At 43.0% G+C, this 19,909-nt stretch overlaps 1 protein-coding gene across 3 annotated transcripts in view; it reads left to right on the plus strand.

Annotated features, from left to right (window-relative positions):
* The first annotated feature begins 14,108 nt into the window (after nucleotides 1-14,108).
* The window catches only part of CERS6 (ceramide synthase 6), a 278,288-nt gene continuing 272,487 nt past the window's right edge, over nucleotides 14,109-19,909 (plus strand). For all 3 annotated transcript variants that reach the window (XM_010982470.3, XM_031451592.2, XM_064484885.1), the window contains exon 1: nucleotides 14,109-14,436. In XM_010982470.3, coding sequence (XP_010980772.1) covers nucleotides 14,267-14,436 — 170 coding nt within the window. In that variant the 5' untranslated portion in view covers nucleotides 14,109-14,266. The remainder of the gene's footprint in view (nucleotides 14,437-19,909) is intronic.

Consider the following 19,909-nt stretch of genomic DNA (forward strand, 5'->3'; position numbering starts at 1 on the left):
AAGAAAAAGAAGAGAACGGGGAGGAGGAGAGGCAGGAGGGGACAAGTAACCAGCACTGAATTCTTACGAAGTGCTGGCTGGGCACTGTGCTAAATGTGTTCATCTGGTTCTTCCAATAGGTCTAAGAGATAAATACTATTATGTATTATGAATGTAGAAATAGCCCATTTTTCTCAGATGAGGAAACTTAGGTTTAAAGATGTAGGGAATTGTCCAACTTCATAGAGCTTGTAAGAGATGAAGCTGGGATTTATACCCAAGTGTTCTGACTCCTGAACTCTTAATTCTTATAAATTGTTTCCCATCCTAAATGAGCTGTTAGCTGTTGTTTGCCTAAGAAATCCAATTAGACCAAACTTTATTAAATATCTGCTATATGAAAAACCAAACCAAACCAAACCAAACCCACTAGGCCCTTGGGCGATAGAGATAAAGAACCGGTTCTGCCCTGAGGGAGCCCATGGTTTAAGAGAGAAGACTCGGTGGGAGGGCTCTCAGGTTCAACGTTAAGCCCAAGTAGGAAGGATTTACTCCAATTCTGATGGATGGGGAAAATTAGTTTTGAGAGGGGAAATGAGTTTAGAAATACAATTTTGATGGGTAGAGAAGAAAGGGGAAGGCATTCTTTACAAGGAAATAATATAAAGAAGGGGGGAAAAGTCTGCTAAAATACATGTGTGAGGGAAGAAGGTTGGATTGGCAGGGGATGAGTGCAAAGTTAAAATGGTTTGGGCGAGAGCCTCGAAAGAAGGACTGGGAAAGAGAGGTGGGTGGCCAACTGTGATGGGCCCTGCTTACCCACAGAGGAGTCCGGCTTTGTCCTCTGGACGAGGAGAGCCACGCGGAGGCTCTTGCACAGAGCGGTGGCAGGTTGTGTGGGTTTTTCAGATACCAGGCAGCTCCTGTGACTCCTTGTGTTATTGCAGGTGCTCCAGGCCTGGCAGGTTCACGGATTTGGGCAGACTGAAGAACACTCGCCGAGCCATAGGTATCGTTGCCTTTATTGCGGCGAGGAGTACACAGGCTTCTATGGCGGCGGAAACTCCCGCCCGCTTTACACGCCAAAACAAGCAATTCCGGAATATGGCCAACTATGACCTGTGGGCTGCCCAGTGCGCCTGCGTAGCGCAAGTCGTCGTTACATAACAACGCAGGCGTGCTGCGCATGCGGGATAATATAGCTGCGTCACTGGGCGCTGGATGTCCGGCGAGGGAGCCTGACTGACTCCATTTTTCCCTACGCTCCTCTGACGGATGAGTCTTCTGGATCCAGCTGGTTGCGGCAGCCCAAAGGGAAGGTCAGATGCGTTGGACATAAGTCTGTGGACACCTTGCATTTCATCTCCAGGTTTTATTTTGCTTCCTTGAGTTGGGTTTTTATGGCTTTGTCTTTCACTTGGGTCTCGTGTCACTTAGAGATTTTCTAAAGGTGCAGGAAAAGAAAGGCTGAGGTTTGTGCTTAAATTCTCAACCAGAGGCCAAATGTTGACCATTGGCAGTCATTCCCAGAGAGGGCAGAGTTTTGCAAGGGGGAAGAATGTGTGTGAGAGGAGAGCAAATCCACCCCTTGCCTGAAGGTGACCTGGCGAAAGACGGCAGGATGGGAGAGGTGGTATTCACCATTAGGGCCCTTTCCCTTTTCATGTTTTCGATAGCGTGTGTTCATATTTTTATTTTTAGCCTGAAATAACTGAAACAAATTCCCCTTATCTGAAACTTGAGACATAAAGTTTTCCTAAATGATTTGGTATTCCTTTTTGATACTGAAAAGAGGTCTTCTTCACTGAGATCCACAAAGAGTTGAGTTAATTAGTATTTCTAAGGATGGTCTGCGGTCCAGTCCTGAAAATTGATGCCTGCCCTGACTGTATTGTCTCTTTACCTTGGCTAACCTTGGAAGGCCTGAGGAAATGACTATGCTTCTTACTAGATTGGAACAGATGAAATCAAATCTTGCAAGGAGATAGAGCAGCTTTTTTGACTCATTGAAAATTTCTTTTTTCAGAGGGGAGGTAATTAGGTTTATTTACTTATTTATTTTCAATGGAGGTATCGGGTATTGAACACAGGACCTTGTGCATGCTAAGCACGTACTCTACCACTGAGCTACACCCTCCCCCGAAAATTTCTTTTTTCAAACTGATTACAATTTACAACTGGTCTATGGCAGGGAGGGTAGAGCTCAGTGGCAGAGTGCATGCTTAGCATGCACGAGGTCCTAGGTTTAGTCGAGGTAGAAAGACAGTGACAAACTGGTAGATAAGTAAACCCACAAGATTTCAGATGGCCATGAATGATGGGAAGACCACAAATGGGGGGATGTGATACAGTGACCAGGCAGCAACTTCAGGTTGTGTGGACAGAACTGGTTACCAGAGGAAGTGATATCTGACCTCAAGATAGGCACCTGAATTTATAGCTTTTTTTGTTTCCCTTCACTATATGGAGTTACCTGATTCAAGAATTAATTCCACGAGAAACAACAGTTACCTGGATAACACTCAAGTTTATTTCTTAAGATAAATAGCCTTGCATTTGGTTAGTTTTCTCTCAGCTGCAACCAATATCTTCTGAGGGCATCTGATTTTTTCCTTTTCTGGAAAGGGCAGGCAGCTAGGGGGTAAAGGGTTAGGGCTTGGCTGACTGTTTTTGGTGGTCAGAGCTTAGAATTACCTGGTGTTAATTAAGCCCTTTCCTGCCTTTCATTTTTATTTCTATAAAGTTTTGGAGTTTTTTTCCTAGAAGAATTTTTTTTTTTAATTGAAGTACAGTCAGTTCACAATGTTGTGTCAATCTGTGGTGTTTTATGTGAGGGGTGATGACATCACTGAAGCTGATTTTGCAAACCAATGAAAATTTGTCCTATTGTTTTATTGTGCCATCCAAAAATCTTCCCCTCTTTGGCCATTGCTGTCACCAAGGAGTAGAAGAAATACCTTCAAAGTGGGTGTTTACTCAGAACTGAGCAGCCCACTGCTATTTAAAGATCGAGGGCATTTCTGAGCTTTCCATAAGGGAATAATTAAACCACTGCAGGTAACAAAGAATTAATTTTGAGGGATATTAAGCACCCTTAATTAGCACATTTGAGTTTCATTTCCCCACAGGGAAAATATTCTCATGGCACCTTGCCATGTCAGAGCTTCTAAAATTTCTCCTTGAATTTAGAGCTGAAGTCCATTTTACAATGCAAATGAGGGCTGCAAAAACCTTTAAGCCGAATCATTCATAAGCATTTAGGAAGCTCCAGGGCTTCTGGATTTTGTTAATAATTCTAAGGCAATCACTGGGGAGGCCTTCTGAAAAATATATAGCTGGTGAATTCAGAGTACCTAAATCTTCTGATAACCCAGACCTGGGCAGATTTTTGAAAGCTTGTTTTTTCCCCCTAAATCCTGATTATGCTGCATTTTAATTGTATTTTAAAGTTTAAGTGAATTTAGTGATCATAAAAATGCGAGACAAATAGAAGCATCTCAGCCTAGACACATCCATCACATGGAGTTGATTGCTGACAGAATCACATGCAGTTAGAACAGCAGAAGGTATTACAGTTTATTGCTCTCAAATTCAATTAAATGAGATCAATTGATTCCTTGGAATATTTATGACATGATTCTCCTATCTAGGTATTTATGCTGCACTGATTTTAATTTAACAACAAAAGAGGGCTGGTCTGTTTGGTTATTATGTAGATTTACATATTTTTTAATTTTAGGGGAAAGACTTTTAAAAATTATGTGTATTTTCCTATCATAAGCATGTCGAATTTAATTTAATATATGTTAATGATTGCCAGGTAAAGATTGTTTTAGACTTGGACACAAACATTTGCCTTAGATGCACTTCTGAAAGGAAAACTAAATGATGAACAATTATTGCAGGGAAGGTTACCTTTGAAATTCTACCGTTCTTCTTGGATCCTCACATGAGAATGAACTTAAACTCTAACAACTAATGAGGGAAAGGAAGAACACAGTCAGTTGTGGTAGTATCGGTTCTCAAATAGTATATAACAGAGTGACTTCTGCTGTCTAATTTCCCACTGTTAAAAACAGCACAGAAAAATGTTCAAAATGCTGGGGAGGGAAGCTGGTAACTAACAGACACTGCCCATATAACCATGTGGCCTAAGTCCTTTGATTTTGTTTTCTGTTGGGGTCCTGCAGGCAGCTAGCAACATATTCTGACAAAGCCCTTTGAATACATTAGGATTTGGGATAGGGTGAGGCAAGAAGTGATTTATTTCTTTGGACTTGCAGATTTCTTTCTAACTTTTGCATGTGCTTCTGTCTGACAGTAATTACCTCCTGCTTTTTCCTTTACTTTTCCATTTTTTTCTTCACTCCTTCCTTCTCCCCTGTAAGAGCAGAAGTTTAGGACGGAAGAGGTCCTAAAATATCAGTGTATTGCTGAATGTCTTCCTCCAACTGCAGAAGCTTCTGAGGGCAAGGCAGATTCTGCCTTTGTCCCTGCCCTTGTCTCCTTAGTGTGTTATGTTAGCTTTGAAATCTTAAAGGGAACTTAGTGGACATCAATTTCTAAGGCAGTTTTAGACAGGAACACCTTGTCCAACATTTCTAACAGGTAGACCCTCTGCCTGAACACTTCCCATGATAGGAAGTTCACTGCTTGATGAGGCTGCTGATTTATCTTTGGCCAGCTTTGCACATTTCTTCTAGAGATAAAATTAGCCTTACAGATATTTAAGCCAATGGTCCAAAGTTCTGCTCTCTAGATCCACACAAATCAAGTCAGATCGCCCCCACTTGACAGCCCTTCCAGTATTGGAACACACATATCAGGGCTTCCAATAATCTTTTTCCCTCTGGTTTCTGCCATGGTTCCCAGGGTGACTGGACTAGAGGTATCCTCATAGACTACACTTGCTCCTAACACTTGACTCAAATTCCAGTTTCTTGACCTCCTGGGATTCAAAATCCATCTCTACAATTTCTCAAATTCTTTCAGCTTCTAGCCTCCAGCTTTGTTTGTAAAAGCTGCTTGTATCAAAACTTCGTCTCTTTATGAGTTTCTACAAAATGTCACTGGTTTTAAGTTTGGTTTGTGTCTAACATGTCTCTGCAGCTTAGCAGCAAGAACAGCACGGGGAATCACACAGCAGCGGGCAGGGGCTTCGGAGGCCCCCGTCCACTCCCCTCTCTTGTTACACCATCCTCACTCTCTCTGCTGAGTAAAAGCTAATTCTACTCATCTCAGAAGTGAAGGCCTACCGTTCTCAGATGTGCAAGGCTCAGCCTGCCTTGAAGGTAGATTATCTCAGCAGATTCTGTCTTCCTTCCCTGAAACAATGAACTTTTTCACTACATGACTACAACACATGATACTAACAGTAACCACCTCCGCTTAACTGTTAAACAGTTTACATTATCCCATGTAAATCTTACTTTAACCCCATGTGGTAAATAGTATTATTCCCTTTGTATGTGTGAAGAAACTGAGCTTTCAAGACATTAAGTAATTAAATAATTTTTCTAAAACAAAATAGGCTATTATTGGCAAAGCTAGCACTTAAATCTACATTTTTTAATACTCCAAAGTTAGTGCCCTTAACATGTATATGAAATGTCTCCTCAAGATTTCCCTACCCCTCACCATCTTGAGTGTTACACTCTGCAGAAATTCCGTTTTTTGTTTTTTTTTTTTTTTTACAAAAAAAGTATTCCTTTAAAAATATAGCCTTCTAAATAAATGCAGTCCTTTAGGTGTGAAACAAGGGAGTGATCAAAGATTGTAAATCTCGCCAACAGGTGTGTTTGAACTTGCTCATTCATTATTTCTAATAAACAAGCAAAGCAAAACAAAAAAAGGAGAGGAGAAGGAAAAGGAGAATTTGCAGGGCTGTGTCATTTCCAGGCCATTCCTTTTCCCTTTCACCTGGTCTGTTCCATTTGTTTTGTTACCTGCCTGGCTTCCTAAAGACATCTGAGTTTGCAGTCCCTACTTTTTATAAGATGCATATTCTTTCCGTCCATCTTGGACTTGATAGTTACAGAGCAACTCAATAGGCCTGTTCCTACAGGAGCAGGTTCATAGGAACTCCTAACCCTGCTGTGGGATGAGTATGAACTGCCTGCCCTCTAAAACTACTCTTTTACCAAGCAGCTTAGCTCATCAGTGTACCACCCAGCTTCTACATCTAACGTGGCCTTTCTGTTCTCTTCTTGTCTTCACATTTTAAATTTTATTCAGGAAGCCGTATGCTGTAAGGTCATTCACATTCTGTGGAATTCATGAAGATCATAGCGTTTAAACTTCAAGTATTTCTTTTTTTTTTCTGTATCTGCACCACTGACAAATGATTCCCATGATGCCTACCTGTTAAACAGTTTTTTCAGGGATATCTGGTCACTCTTTTTTAACATCTAAATTGAAAGAAGCACTGAATTGTCCATCAATTACTAAGCAAGTGGTTGATCATTCTGTGGGCAAGTTAAATTTTTTTTATTGCTGTTGTTCACAGAGGCAAAGAATGCCTGGGTGACACGGAATTTCAGTCCAACATACTCCTTATGCCTTTCTGAGGAAGTGACTAGTCAAGTACACAGTGCTGTGTTTTGTTCATGATAATGTGACTGGACATGAATCTTGTCCCTGAGTTCTAGGTCCATCTAGCCAACATTAAAATGCTATCCCAATTTTACAGATGTGAAACCGAAGAGATTCTGCGGGAATCCTCAAGCTAATGTTTTCATTAAAGCATTTTCTGATAGTCCTAGGGGTGCTGAAGGAAATAGGTCTGTTTGTTAAGTAGTGAGCTCCCTGTCACCTGAGACGTTTAATCACAGTTTGGAAGGGCACAGAGAGCGAACTGTACTCATTAACATATAAGGGCACTTCCAGCCCTGAAATTCTGTTTCTATAAAAAGTCAATGATTTCAAGCACTATTTTAGGTTACTTATTCCTCCCATAAATTAACCAGATGATTGGTTGAGTTCTCTGTTTCTGTTTGGTTATACAAACCTTTGCATAGTGGAAAGTGGACCTTAAGCTTTACGGCTGATATATCAGATGCCCTTCCCCCAATATGCTATTCATCTGTCTGTACATATGGAAAACACCATCGTGGCTGACTACACCTAGGTGAGCATATCTACTGCCAACTAAAAATTGGCACTTGCCACCTGCCTCTACAAGGACTGGATCATGTTGGCACTTGCCATCTACCTTTGCTTGGATTAAATCACGAGCTGCTGCCGCTACTGACCTCCAACACTCCCTGAAAAGAGTGCAGGGTGGAGATCAGCCATGAGGCCCTCTGTGCTCTGGGAAAACTGGCAGAACAGGCCTTCAGATAGATATTTTCAGGAGAAGATTTTATGAGCCCAAATTCTTGCGTCTTCTCATATCTAGAAAATCACTAAAATCTGTAAAGGTGACATCTGCCGCTCGTGACTAGCAGCAAGCCTATGCCTAAACGTGTGCTTGACTGCACGTCCCCTCCTCACTGAAATCATATATAATACTGAGTTCCCCCTGCCTCTTTGGAGCAGTTCCTCAGAGCTATCTACCTGAGATGCTTTCTCTTGGGCTATAGTCCTCATTTTGCCCCCAATAAAACTCGACCCACAACTCTCACATTGTGTGATTTTATTTCAGTCAACACTATAAAGTTAGAGATATGTAACTAAGGTGAATGTAATCCCTAACTAGACAGCCCACAATCAGATAACTCAGTTGTTTCTCATGTTTCTTCATTAGTTTTGCTACAACACATAAATGGCTTGCTTAAAATTTTAGTGGGATGCTGACCAAACATTAGTAGGTTAATGAAAATTGCAAGGGGGGAAAATTAACACTTAAATAGATTTTGATTATTAGAGAGAAGATGGAAAATCTAGCCAGTGATTTGGCTTAGCTAGGAAAACAAGGGTAATTGATGGTTGTCAGTATCAGAAAAGGTTTTCCAGAGATAGAAACTGTCAAGGTAGAGGAGGGAAGAGAAAGATCTTCAGACCTCCAACACTTTGACGTGGTTTTAAGAAAGACTTTGAGCCTGGAAGGGAGCCGTCCCGCTGGAGAATTTGCAGCAAATCGTGTCTGTTCAATTCCTGTCCAGGTTCAACACCTGAGCTTAGTCTGTCTTCAATGCTGTGAATTAAACACTCATGTCCTTTCCTTAAGATGGCAGATGCTGGGTTTTCTGCATTGCCATTATGATTTGCATCCTGTGGGGATGAATTCTGCCTACTTCTTGCTCAATGTCCTCCCTAAATACTGTATAAATGAAAACCCAGGAGATTGCTACCTGGACAGAGAAAATAGAGTGTAGGTTTAACATAGTTTTGCCAATGACAGCAAGAAAGTTACATATTCATGCGAAATTACTGCAGAAATAAAAGTTGGCAATATTTCTGTAATATTCCCAGTGGGAACCAGCTTCCTTTAAAATCAACAAATTAAGTGTTTGAACTGAATGCTTCCTTCTAACATTGTGCTGTGTTTTAAGCCATAAATAATTTTATTTGTATATTTCTTAAAACCTACAATAAGTGAGCGTGTATTGTGTACCAGACATCACATGATACAATTACTTACACACTATTTTCATAGATAAAATATTCTTTTCACTAAAATAAGTAGGAGTGATCCTTTGGCTCATATTAAAGGCCATTTGTAATCTGGCTTCTCAACTACACTGTTAATTGGCCCTCAGCAAATCTTCCTCACTTTTTCCTTTGCTCATGCCTTTTTAAAAACCACTCATTCTTTAAAGTCTGATTCCATTTCTGCCTCTTCCTCAAAGCTTTCCTTGACCTCTTCAACACAGAATGTCTCCTTCCTCCTTTGAGCTGGAAACCCTTGTTACCTGCAATATTTGGGCACTTTTCACCTATTGTCCGGTGTCATGTTGAGTGGTCCTGGTGTGTATTGCTATCTGGCTTTTTATTTAAGCACAAGTAGATTTTGTTTTCTTTCTGTTGGACAAATACTATAATTTTGTGTTATGCAACTCAGAGTGGAAATTCACCTAAACGTCTGGCTGTTCTCGTGTATCTAAGAAGGAGACAAATGTATGTAGAAGGATTAAGATCTGGGTGTATGCCTAGGAATGAGAAATAATGCTAAAATTTGTTGATATTCCTCAGTTGCCTGGAAAACAGAAGGTGTATTCTTGTATTCATTTAATGCTCAGGACCCAAAACATGCTTTCCTCACATGCAGTGTAGGCAGTATCACCTCCCCCCTACTCCCAATAGAAACTTTGCTCTCTTGTATCTTGTATATTTACAAGCCAACTATTGGTTTTCTTACTGAGCTACAAATATGCCTGAGGAATAAATTGTATTTTGGCTTCCTGGGGCAACAGTTAGAAGTCTTTTCTGCACAGGTATATAGTGGCCTCCTTGGGAGGTGTGCTATGCTTTGTCTTTCTGTGACCAACCTTCCCCAGGGCCTGAACTGAGCGTCTCTTTTATCTATCCATGTGATAAAGCAAGGGGGCCAGCAGCTTCTGAGTCGAAATCCTAGCGTCCAAGTGTACAGAGAAAGAAAGCCTTGACCCATGCCCCAATACCTGAAGAAGGACTTTCACGCCTATCGTGGGCCAGGGGTCCATTTCTACACCAATGCAATGTGGTCAGATGTGGAAAGTGATTTTACTCTACTGTATTTCTGGGGTAGTCATTTGGATGGAGTGTGGTAGGAAGGAGTGTTGCCTGTAGGAGATTGGCTGGACAGATAAAGGAGTAGGGGTTTGTTACATGGGGCCTGTGTATGGAGGTGAAGAGTTTACAAGCCCTTTCCCATGTTATCTCATGTGAGCCTCATGACAGCCAGGTGGCAAGGCGAGATGGATACTATAGGTACACGACTTATGTGGGAGGGCGTTAACGTGCTCTTAGAAACTAAATGACTAGTGTAAGATTCTCATAGAAGAAGTAAATTCTCTTTCTACTGTCCCAACAAAAGCTATCTTTCGAAGTTTTCCTGAAATCGCAGCACTTTCTCAAAGTTGCTGAAGAGGAGAGCGACACTATCTTAGTTTGGCTTCTTTAAAAAAAAAAGAGCATTTCCAGGGAGGTGTAATTTCAGGGAGGCAGGAATGAAAGGAAAGGAGAGGGAGACTGAGAAAGAGAGAGAGAAAGACCAAGGGAATTACTGATCTGGCCGTCATTCTGAAATAAGCGGAATGCTTTGTATCACAGGACATTTTCAGAGAGGCTGTTTGAAGCTACTGTGTGTGTCCCGGAGGCAGGGGAGGGAAAATAATGAAAGTTGATCCACTGGCTTCCAATGCCCAGGGTCAAAGTTCAGGCCCCGGGGCATTAAGTCACCAACACTTCCTCTTGTGTATGTATGGGGACACAGCAGGACTTTTGGGATAGCAGGGAAGGCAATGTATTATCAGGTCATACGTAAGAGTGACACAAGGGACCAGGGGCAGCCGTGAAAGGGGTCTGCCTGGCCCAGGAGGCCAGGATCCACCATTATATGACCTTTTCCCACAAAGGTGGCAAGAGACCTTAATAGACCTCCTCTCTGTGGCTTACAAGAATGCAGTTGGGGCCATCTTCCTGGAAGGTCACCAGTAACAATGAGCAGATGACCACATGGCCTCAAGTGGGGATGGTGACAGCTACTCCCTGCTGAAGACTCACCTCCAGGACACCTCCCCTACCCCAGCCTAGAATTGATCAATCCCCTCTTTATGTCCACACTGTTCTTCACCTGAGGATATAAACATTTAACACAATAATTTATTCAGATTTTATTCCTCTCCTAGAGAAGACTTTTGTGAGGTTGGAGTAGTGCTGAATCATTAATTCAGTAGTTTATTGAGTACCTACTATGTGCTGGGCACTATTTTAAGTGCTTGGGATAAAACTGCAATAGACACAAATCTTTAACTTTTGAAAGCTTACATTTTAGTGTGTCTATGGGGAGACCAATAAAGAAAAAAATGAAAAACATATTGTGTTAGGTGATGATAAATGCTTTGGAGGAAAACAAAGCAAGAAAGTTGACTAGGAAGAGCTGGAATGGGGAGTGAGGGTTATAGATTAACTAGGGTGGCCAGGGAAGGCTTTACCAAGTGAGTGACATTATAGAAAGAGCAGACATGGATATTTGGGGGTGAAAGTTCCAGAGATAGAGAAAAGCATGTAGGGTGTTTTGGAAGGGCAGAGAGGCCAGTGTGACCAAAACAGAGTAAGGAAGAGGGAGATGAAAGAGGAGAGTAGGTGAGGTCAGAGAGTTAACAGGGAGTATACATCTTTGGACATTGAAATGACTTTGACTAAAATGAGTATCACCTCACACCAGTCAGAATGGCCATCATTTAAAAAGTCCACAAACAATAAATGCTGGAGAGGGTGTGGAGAAAAGGGAACCCTCCTACACTGTTGGTGTGAATGTCATTTGGTGCAGCCATTATGGAAAACAGTATGGAGAGTCTTCAAAAAACTAAAAATAGACTTAACCATATGATTCAGCAATCTCACTTTTGAGCATACATCCAGAGAAAATTAAAAAAGATACATACACCCCATTGTTCACAGCAGCATTATTTACAATATCCAAGACATGGAAACAATCTAAATGCCCATCAACAGATAACTGGATAAAGAAGTTGGGGTATATTTATACAATGGAATACTACTCAGCCATAAACAAGAATAAAAGAATGCTATTTGCAGTAACATGGATGAACTTGGAGATCATCATTCCAAGTGAAGTAAGCCAGACAGAGGAAGAAAAATATCGTATGATATCACTTATATGTGGAATGTAAACAAAAAGACACAAATGAACTTATTTATAAAACAGAAACAGACTCATAGATAAAACGAACTTACGGTTACCAGGGGGAAAAGGGAATGGGAAGGGATAAATTGCAGATACTAACTACTATATATAAAATAGATAAGCAAATTTCTACTGTATACCACAGGGAACTATATTTAGTATCTTGTAGTAATCTATAATGAAAAAGAATATGAAAAGGAATATATGTGTGTGTGTGTGTGTATATATGACTGAAACATTATGCTGTTATACCAGAAGTTGACACAACATTGTAAACTGACCATACTTTCAATTAAAAAAAAAAGAAAAAAGAAAGAAATGATTTTGGCTTCCACTTGGGGAGAGATGGCTAAGCAGTATGGCTTTAAGCACAGAAGTGATCTTATTACATTTCAACAGGATCACACATGCTGAGACTAGACTGCAGAGGGACAAGAGTCCCTAATGGGGTATCCTTAATGGGGTAGCTCAAGAGAAAAACATTGGTTGTTTGGACCAAGATGGTAGCAGAAGAGGTGGTGAGAGGTGGTGTGATTCTGGTTTAAAGATGGAGTTGACAGGATATGTGATGAATTATAAAGGAGAGAGTTACAGAAGAGAAAAGGAAAAAAAGATGACTCTACGTTTTTGACCTGAACCAAGAACACAGGAGGGAAGAGAATTAGGGGGAAGATTAGTATTTTGGACAGGAAATGGCTGTTAGGCATCCAAGTGGAGTTGTTGACTCAACAGTGCATTTAGGAGTCTGAAGTTCAAGGAATAGCTCATGGCTAGAGATACAAATTTGGGAGCCATCAGTATGATACCGAAAACCACACAGATGTCATTTAAAGCCACTGGACTGGATGAATGAGCTACAGGACAAGTGAATGAATGTAGTTAGAAAAGTGGAGAGGAAAAAGACTGACTTTAAGGAGCTGAGAAGGTAAGGGGTAGCCAGAGAGGAGATTCAGCAAAAGTGGCCATGGGGTAGGAAGAAAAGCAAGAACGTGGTTTCTGGAAGTCAACACAAGAAAGTGTTTCAAACGGTAGAGTGAACAACTTGGCCAAATGCTACTTATAGAAGGTGTTGAGACCTGACCTTTGGGTTTAGCAGCATGGAGATCATGGGAGACCTTGAGCAGTTCAGTGCAGCAGAGAGGGGCAAATGCCCAAATGGAAGTTCCAAAGAGAATGGAGGGAAGAGAAATTGGGCAGTTCTTCAGAGTTATGCATTAAACGGAAGGAGTGAAAAGAGGGTGTTAGCTGGAGAGGGAAGGAAAGTAAAGAAATGTGTATTAGGAGATTGTTTATATGCCTCCTGGAAAGGTCCAGTAGAATTTATTGGCAGAATCAGGAAGGAAATGAATGTGAGAAATATGAACGAATTATTCCCTGGAACCAAGTCTGCATGGACCACTCAGCTGAGCCATACATGGTTTGTGAGTGAAGGCGCCTAGGGAAGGCCTCCCAGGCCTAAGGCCTTAAAGGTTTCAGATTCAGAAGGGGGAAATAATGAGGCTGTAAGTAGCGGAGTGGAGGTTCTCCACTGACCTGCCAAGCCAAAATGTGGTCTGGCCCCGTTGTCCGGGAGGTTCTTTTAGTGGAGCGGTTTCACAGAATGCTGCGGTTGTTACCATCATCAACATCTCATCATTATCAAATAGCAATTAAGCGCCTAATTTTTCCCACCACCTCATAAATTAAAATATCAGGCCTTGTTCCCTGGGGGAGCGGTTGTGGTAAGGAGCAGCAGCAAAACCAGGCTGGAAGGTCAGAGATGGCGGAAAGAAGAGGGTAGGGTGGAGGCATATGGCTCTTGCCAAACCATCCTGCCCCAGTTTCTGATTTTCACCGTCCTTCTCCAAGTGCTGGAGTGGATGACTTTTTCCCTGCTACTTCTTCCTCCTTTGCTCTGTGCGCCCCTACTTCTCCTTTTGCTGGGTGGTTCTCTCAGCAAGGGTGGTTCTGAAGACCTGCCCCAACCCCTACCTGCCTCCCAGGCGCCTGCAGGCGCAGGAGAAGCTGAGACTCCTGAAACTCTAGGGGGGCAGGAGCCGGCGTTTTGAGCATGTGTGAGCCAGCCGGGGGCTGGAGGGGATTCGAGTGGCCGGCCTTGGGTTGCTGTCCTAAGCTCTGCGCGAGGGCACTGTGAGCGCAGGGCCGGGCAGCACTCCCGCGATCCATGCCCCTGCGCCCAGGGCGCAGCCGCTGCGCCCTGCCCTCCGGGCGTGGGCAAGCGGGCCGCGTGTGCCTCGCTGCTTGACGCGAGGACGAGCCAATCAGGGCCAGAGGCCCGGGCTGCCATGTGACGGGCGAGGCGGCTCCTTTCCCCAACGCGGCGTGAGGGAGGAGAGAACCGGGGCTCGCCGCGAGCCTTCGAGAGCAGCGGCCGCGGAGGAGGAGGCGTCGGCGGCGGCGCAGGCTTGGGCCAGCCGCGCGCACATCCCCGGGCGCCCTGCGCGGCGGAGAGCTCGGCGGGCCGCGGGAGCCCAGGACCGGAGTGGACAAAGCAAGATGGCAGGGATCTTAGCCTGGTTCTGGAACGAGCGGTTTTGGCTCCCGCACAATGTCACCTGGGCGGACCTGAAGAACACGGAGGAAGCCACCTTCCCGCAGGCTGAGGACCTCTACCTCGCCTTCCCCTTGGCCTTCTGCATCTTCATGGTACGGCTCATCTTCGAGAGGTAAGAAGGGCTCGAGCGCTCCTCCCCTCCCCCTACACACACACACACACACACACCCCCGCACACCCTCGCGTGCACACCCTTGGCGTGCACACGCACACTCGCGTGCTCCGTGGCGCACGCACCCGCGCCCCCAGCGCTGCTGCTCACGCCTCCCAATCTTTGTGTCCGGGAAGGGGTTGCTGACCCGTCAGCCTGGCTGCGGTTCCGTGAGCCGGAGAGGGTCTGGCTTGCCTCCGGATTTCCTCCGGGGCGCTGGGGAGGGCCCGCGGAGCTTTGGGGTCGCCCCGACGACTGCTCCTCGGCCCGCGCTCTCCTCGCGGCGAGGGTAGGCGAACAAAGGTGAGCGACGGCCGGCCGCCGGACTCGCCGCACTCCGCGAGGCTTGTCCCTCTTCAGCCCGCGGGCACGCGGCGCTGCCAGGCAGGGCTTCCCCGCGGAGCCTGGTCGTCACCCACCTGACAGCCAGGAACGTTCCGGACGCGCGGCCCGGAGGGCGGAGGAACCGCGCACACTTCCAAATCCTTCCCCCCTCCCCCCGCACACAGATTGCCCGGACTGCGTTTCAGAAGAATTCACCAGGGCTTTTGGCCGCTATTTGGTTTCCATCAGTGACACTGAGTATCAGGAGCAGAGTGCTGAGAAATAGGTAACAATAGTTCTTAGGTTTCTAGCACTCCGGGCCATTAGCAATTTCTTTAAAAGAGGGTATGACAGGACGGTGCACAGCCTGCAGAATGGCGATATTAAATTGATTTGATGTGTCCTATGAATAACCATAAACTTTAATTTGGTACCAGAACGCACTTAAACAGTTTTAAAGAATTGCCACATTATTGTTTGTGTAATTCCCGGATTTGGTTGGGTAGCTCCATTGTGTCATAAACAAACTTGTGTTACTCTAATTGAATCACTCTTAGTCACCGAACTTGATTTTGCCTGCCACGCATTCTCCGGGTGCTGTTGAAACAAAACCGGGACAGCAGCACACACTTCTTTTTCTCAACTGAAAACCTCAGCTTCCCTTCCTTTCCCCTCCCTGTCCCCCATTCATCAGGAAAGGCTGAATTTCTCAGATCACAGGGTATAGACTCCACTTCTCACTTACACTCCTCCCCTCCTCCCCTGCCCCCGGCTCACCTTGGTTTTGTTTCTTATGCTTTTGTTCTGTTTATTTTGCTGTTTCTGTTTGTCCAAAACCACTATTGAGGATGGCAGAATTTGTCTTTTGTGTTATTTGTTGCTGGAAATGGCAACAGACAATGCTTCATGGGAACAAAAAGTATCTTTTGTTTAAGGAAGGTGTATTTTTCGATGGGCAATATTGTTGCTTGAGAACTAAGTCAGCTGTTGACATGCAGAGATTGCCGTGCATAAAGGAACATATTTAAAGACCTATTTTTAAATGATTGGAATCTAGCAGGGATACGTCATTGATCCTTTCCAGTCCTGAGACTCCCTGTGAAAAAGTGGGTGCGTTTAAAGGGTTAGAGTTGCTTGTAGAGCGTATGTTTTCTTACAGAAAATAGGAACTCATATCTAACCTTACCATCTCTCCAAAAACAGCCTCTCAGGAACAGGGGGTGACACATAGTAGGGGCTGCACACACAGTTGCCAGATGACATCAGATCAATTCTGGCTGCTAAATTCTGCCTGGGCTCACTTTTATGAGCCACCTAGTGCGTTTTTAAGCTACCTAGTGCATTTGAAAGAAATGCATAGTCTTATGTTTTGGAAAACAAAAGCATGTCAGCTATTGACCTGTATACAGAAAGCTGATTCCAGGCTGTTCATGAGGTTGGAAAAAAATAAGTTTATTAGAGAATGGAGATAGCTTTGTACTTCAGCTTTTTTTTTTTTTTTAACTAAAAACTGATGTAATAGTTGAAAACTGGAAGTTCATTTTCCCTCTTTCTGAACATCTTTTTTTCCTTTGTATTCTCCCAGGACTTGACTTAGAATTTATAGGAAGGAGTCAGCTGACTTCAACTATCAGTCATAGCAAATGTCCTTGTGTTGATGTGTAGAGAGTTGGTCAGTTTCTTTCAGGCCATTGAGCCAAGTAGAAGTGATTGAATGGCCTGTTTGGAAAGTGAAAGTTTATGATTAATGTTCAGCATAATAATCCAACATGGCCCATATTCCACAGGCTGCTTCTGACTTTCGGACGGGTTTCTACTTTGTTTCTTCCTAGTGATAGCTCTGTCTTTAACCATTCAAACTCTCTTGATTCTCTGAAAATCCAAGGGTATGGTTGTCTTCAGAATTACAAGTTCTACATATTTTCCCTCTTCTCAGACCTCAGTGACACATTCAGGCATCCAACCTGTGGCCTCGTCTCAGCATCCATCCAGGACCTGAATCAGTGTAACTGAACCAGCCGATGTTGTTGGCACTGAGACAGCTCACTTTCAGTACCCTTCTAATATGTTGTACATTAAGTCTCCTTTTTTTGCAGTATTCTATAGTAGGTAACGGGATTTAAAGAAACTGGTTGTGAATCCTTTTGTAAAATGAAATGCTTTTGTGATGAATAATTCCCTCAGGAGTCTATTCCTTTTATGCTTCTGTTGTCACTTATTTCCAAGTTGAGAGCATATCTATGAATACCTGATTATCCAAGGCCTTCCTTTCTATTAAATGGGGGTCTTTAATGCTCTTTTTGAGGCAAAAAATGTGAATTTGTATTTCTTTTCCTCAATCTTATATATTTCTCTCTGTGAAGAGAAACACTAAAAAATTGACTGAATCTGGCTTTGCCCAACTGAGCAGTCTTCTTTCAATTTTCACCACCACTGTTGGGATGTTGGCATTGAAGATACTGGTGGCCAGAACAGTGCCATTTTATGGTACCATATGGACAACAGTATGAATGCCCAGCATGGCTGGTTAAAATTGGGGCAGCCTAATTTCAATGACTTTTGGCTGAGTCTGTAAATAGCCCAAAGCTTGGTCATTTTTAGCATAGCCTTTATACTACACTTAGCTCTGGGTGGGGACCAGAAGTGCCACCATAGATATATTACCTGTTTGAGTAAAGTATCTGTTGTTTAAAAAAAAAAAGCAAAAGCAACCCTGGATAATTTCTCCTAGAATGAAATTGTGGTGTATGCCATTATATTATGTTGTTGGCTTGATGACAAGGAACAAAATATTATTTAATAATGTAGCATTATCATCTATTTGAGGAATTTTCTTGTTTTAATGCTTGTTTAGGCTCAGGAAGCCATTCTCTGGAATGATAATAAATGCCTCTTCTAAATTCACTTTAAAAAAATATGTATTGCTATAGTATTCATAAATGTGGGATTAAAGTTCTGCTGAATTTCTGTTTGAGAATACAGTATTTTTGAGTTATTGTTATAAAAGGTGACGTTGATGCTTTTTTTCATGATGGGTTTAGGAGAGAGATGCAGAAACTGCTGATTGAGACTCAGAATATTTAAGTTCTAGTCAAACTTACCTCCCACTGGGGCAGCCACCTAATTCCTCTCTGCCTGATTTTCTCACCTATGCAGTGAAGCAGATGGCCTTTGTAATCTAAGGTTGCTTACACCTTTCCAATTATCTGATTCCTATAGTGAAGTCTAGTAATTATCATCTCATGAGACTTAGAAGCAGGCTGAACGTTATTTTTTTGCAGGTAGAAATCAGTTATCTAGGAATAAAGAGGTTTTTCTCATACAAATATTCTAGCCAGTGGTTTTGTTTCTTGTATTTTTCCAATTACAATTTAAGTTAAAAGAATCTTTGGGGCTATTACCATTTGTACTCCAAAAAGCTACAGTATTTCAGAATAACCAACAAAGGAGATTCTACAGAGAAAGCAGTTGCTCTCTTTCTGCAGACCTTTTTTTAGATGGATCCCAGAGGATACCTGGCCTCTCTTGTGAGGACTAGTTAAGAAACAAGAAGCTCATTCCTGTCAGGTTGCCTTTCCAGGTGCCGAGCTATGTGAAACCTGTCATTCTTCAGAAGGCTGACACCAGTCTTACCTGGCTCATTCAGCCAAATAATGACCTACTGCCCCCAAATCATCAAGGAACAACAGTGTCACACGGTGTCAGAGGGAATGTCTGGCCAGTGGGTCAGTTTTTCTTAAGGGTTATTTAATAGCTTTGCCTTGTCAGCAGTCTAGGGGGAGGCCATTGGGGAGAGAAGAGGAAGGAGAAAGAAAATGAGTGAGAATGTATTCCTGATGGTTAGAGGGGAAAGGGGACTGCCAGGATGAAGTGGGATGTCAGGTGAGTTTCATAACTGAAGGATGCTCCTGTGCTGTACACAATGAATCTTGTAATGAAGAGACTGATGTCATTGAATGTTTTAGCTGAGTGGAGAGTGCACTAGACTGGATGTTTATGTCCCCTTAAAATTTATAAGTTGAAGTCCTGACCACCAAGGTGATGGTCATAGGAGGTGGTGGGGACTTTGGGAGGTGACTAGGTCATGAGTGTGGAGACCTTGTGTATTGGTTTAGAGATCCCCCTCACCCCTTCCATCATGTGAGGGAGGACACAGGAAAAAGATGGCTGTCCCTGAAGCAGGAAGATAGCCTTCGCCAGACCCCAGATCTGCTGGTGCCCTGATCTTGGACTTCCCAGTCTCCCGAACTATGAGAGAGAAATTTCTGTTATATATAAGCCACCCGGCCTCTGGTATTTTGTTTTAGCAGCTGGAATGGCCCAAGACAAAGTACTTGAGAACAACTTGCATACAAACGTGGTTTTTCTGGTGCAATTCGTCCTAGATATTTACCTCTATAAATGTACCTATTTCATTTGTTAAGTGATGCTGTGATTCAGATTCGAACTATGGATACCTGCTTTGCCAGACTAGTGTAAGAGACAAGAGTTTGGGTCAGACATAAATAGGTTGACTCCTACAATTTCTGACTAGGATAGAAAAAATTGGGTTACAATGGATGTTTTGTTGGAAAACAACCTTAAATCAAAGGGATGGTATTCTTTGCAGAACTGTAATACAGCTTTCTCATCTTGCAAAATAAAAGGCTTGCATTTATTGGGTGCAGTACGGTAGCTATTTGTCCTAGGTTGATAGGCATAACATTACTTTTAAAGGTCAACACCTTAGAATGGTGGGGAAGGCAGGTGAGAAGTTTAAATGATCACAGATGATTTAATGTCATTGGATTGATGAAATTAACACCCTGAGTTCACTTAAGACTTTTCTGTTCAGAGTATCTGAATTCTCTGTAGACAGGGTTAGATTTTTTTTTCCTCCTGAATTCTAGTCAGTAAGGTATTTCAGAAGTGGTTTCTCTTCTCTGATGGGGAAGGCAGGTGGCAGTGGAAGGAAAATGGAATTTCAGTTGAATGTCTTCCATCACAGACCAGCCCCATGGCTTTATAGTAGATGACTGAAGCTGCCTCAGGCTTTCATCACCTGTTTTACTCACCTGATAACACTTTGTTGGTGAGCACCAGACTCTATGTCTGTGCTATACGTGGAAGA

Source organism: Camelus dromedarius, chromosome 4, assembly GCF_036321535.1.
Source record: "Camelus dromedarius isolate mCamDro1 chromosome 4, mCamDro1.pat, whole genome shotgun sequence".
NCBI classification, from domain to species: Eukaryota; Metazoa; Chordata; class Mammalia; order Artiodactyla; family Camelidae; genus Camelus; species Camelus dromedarius.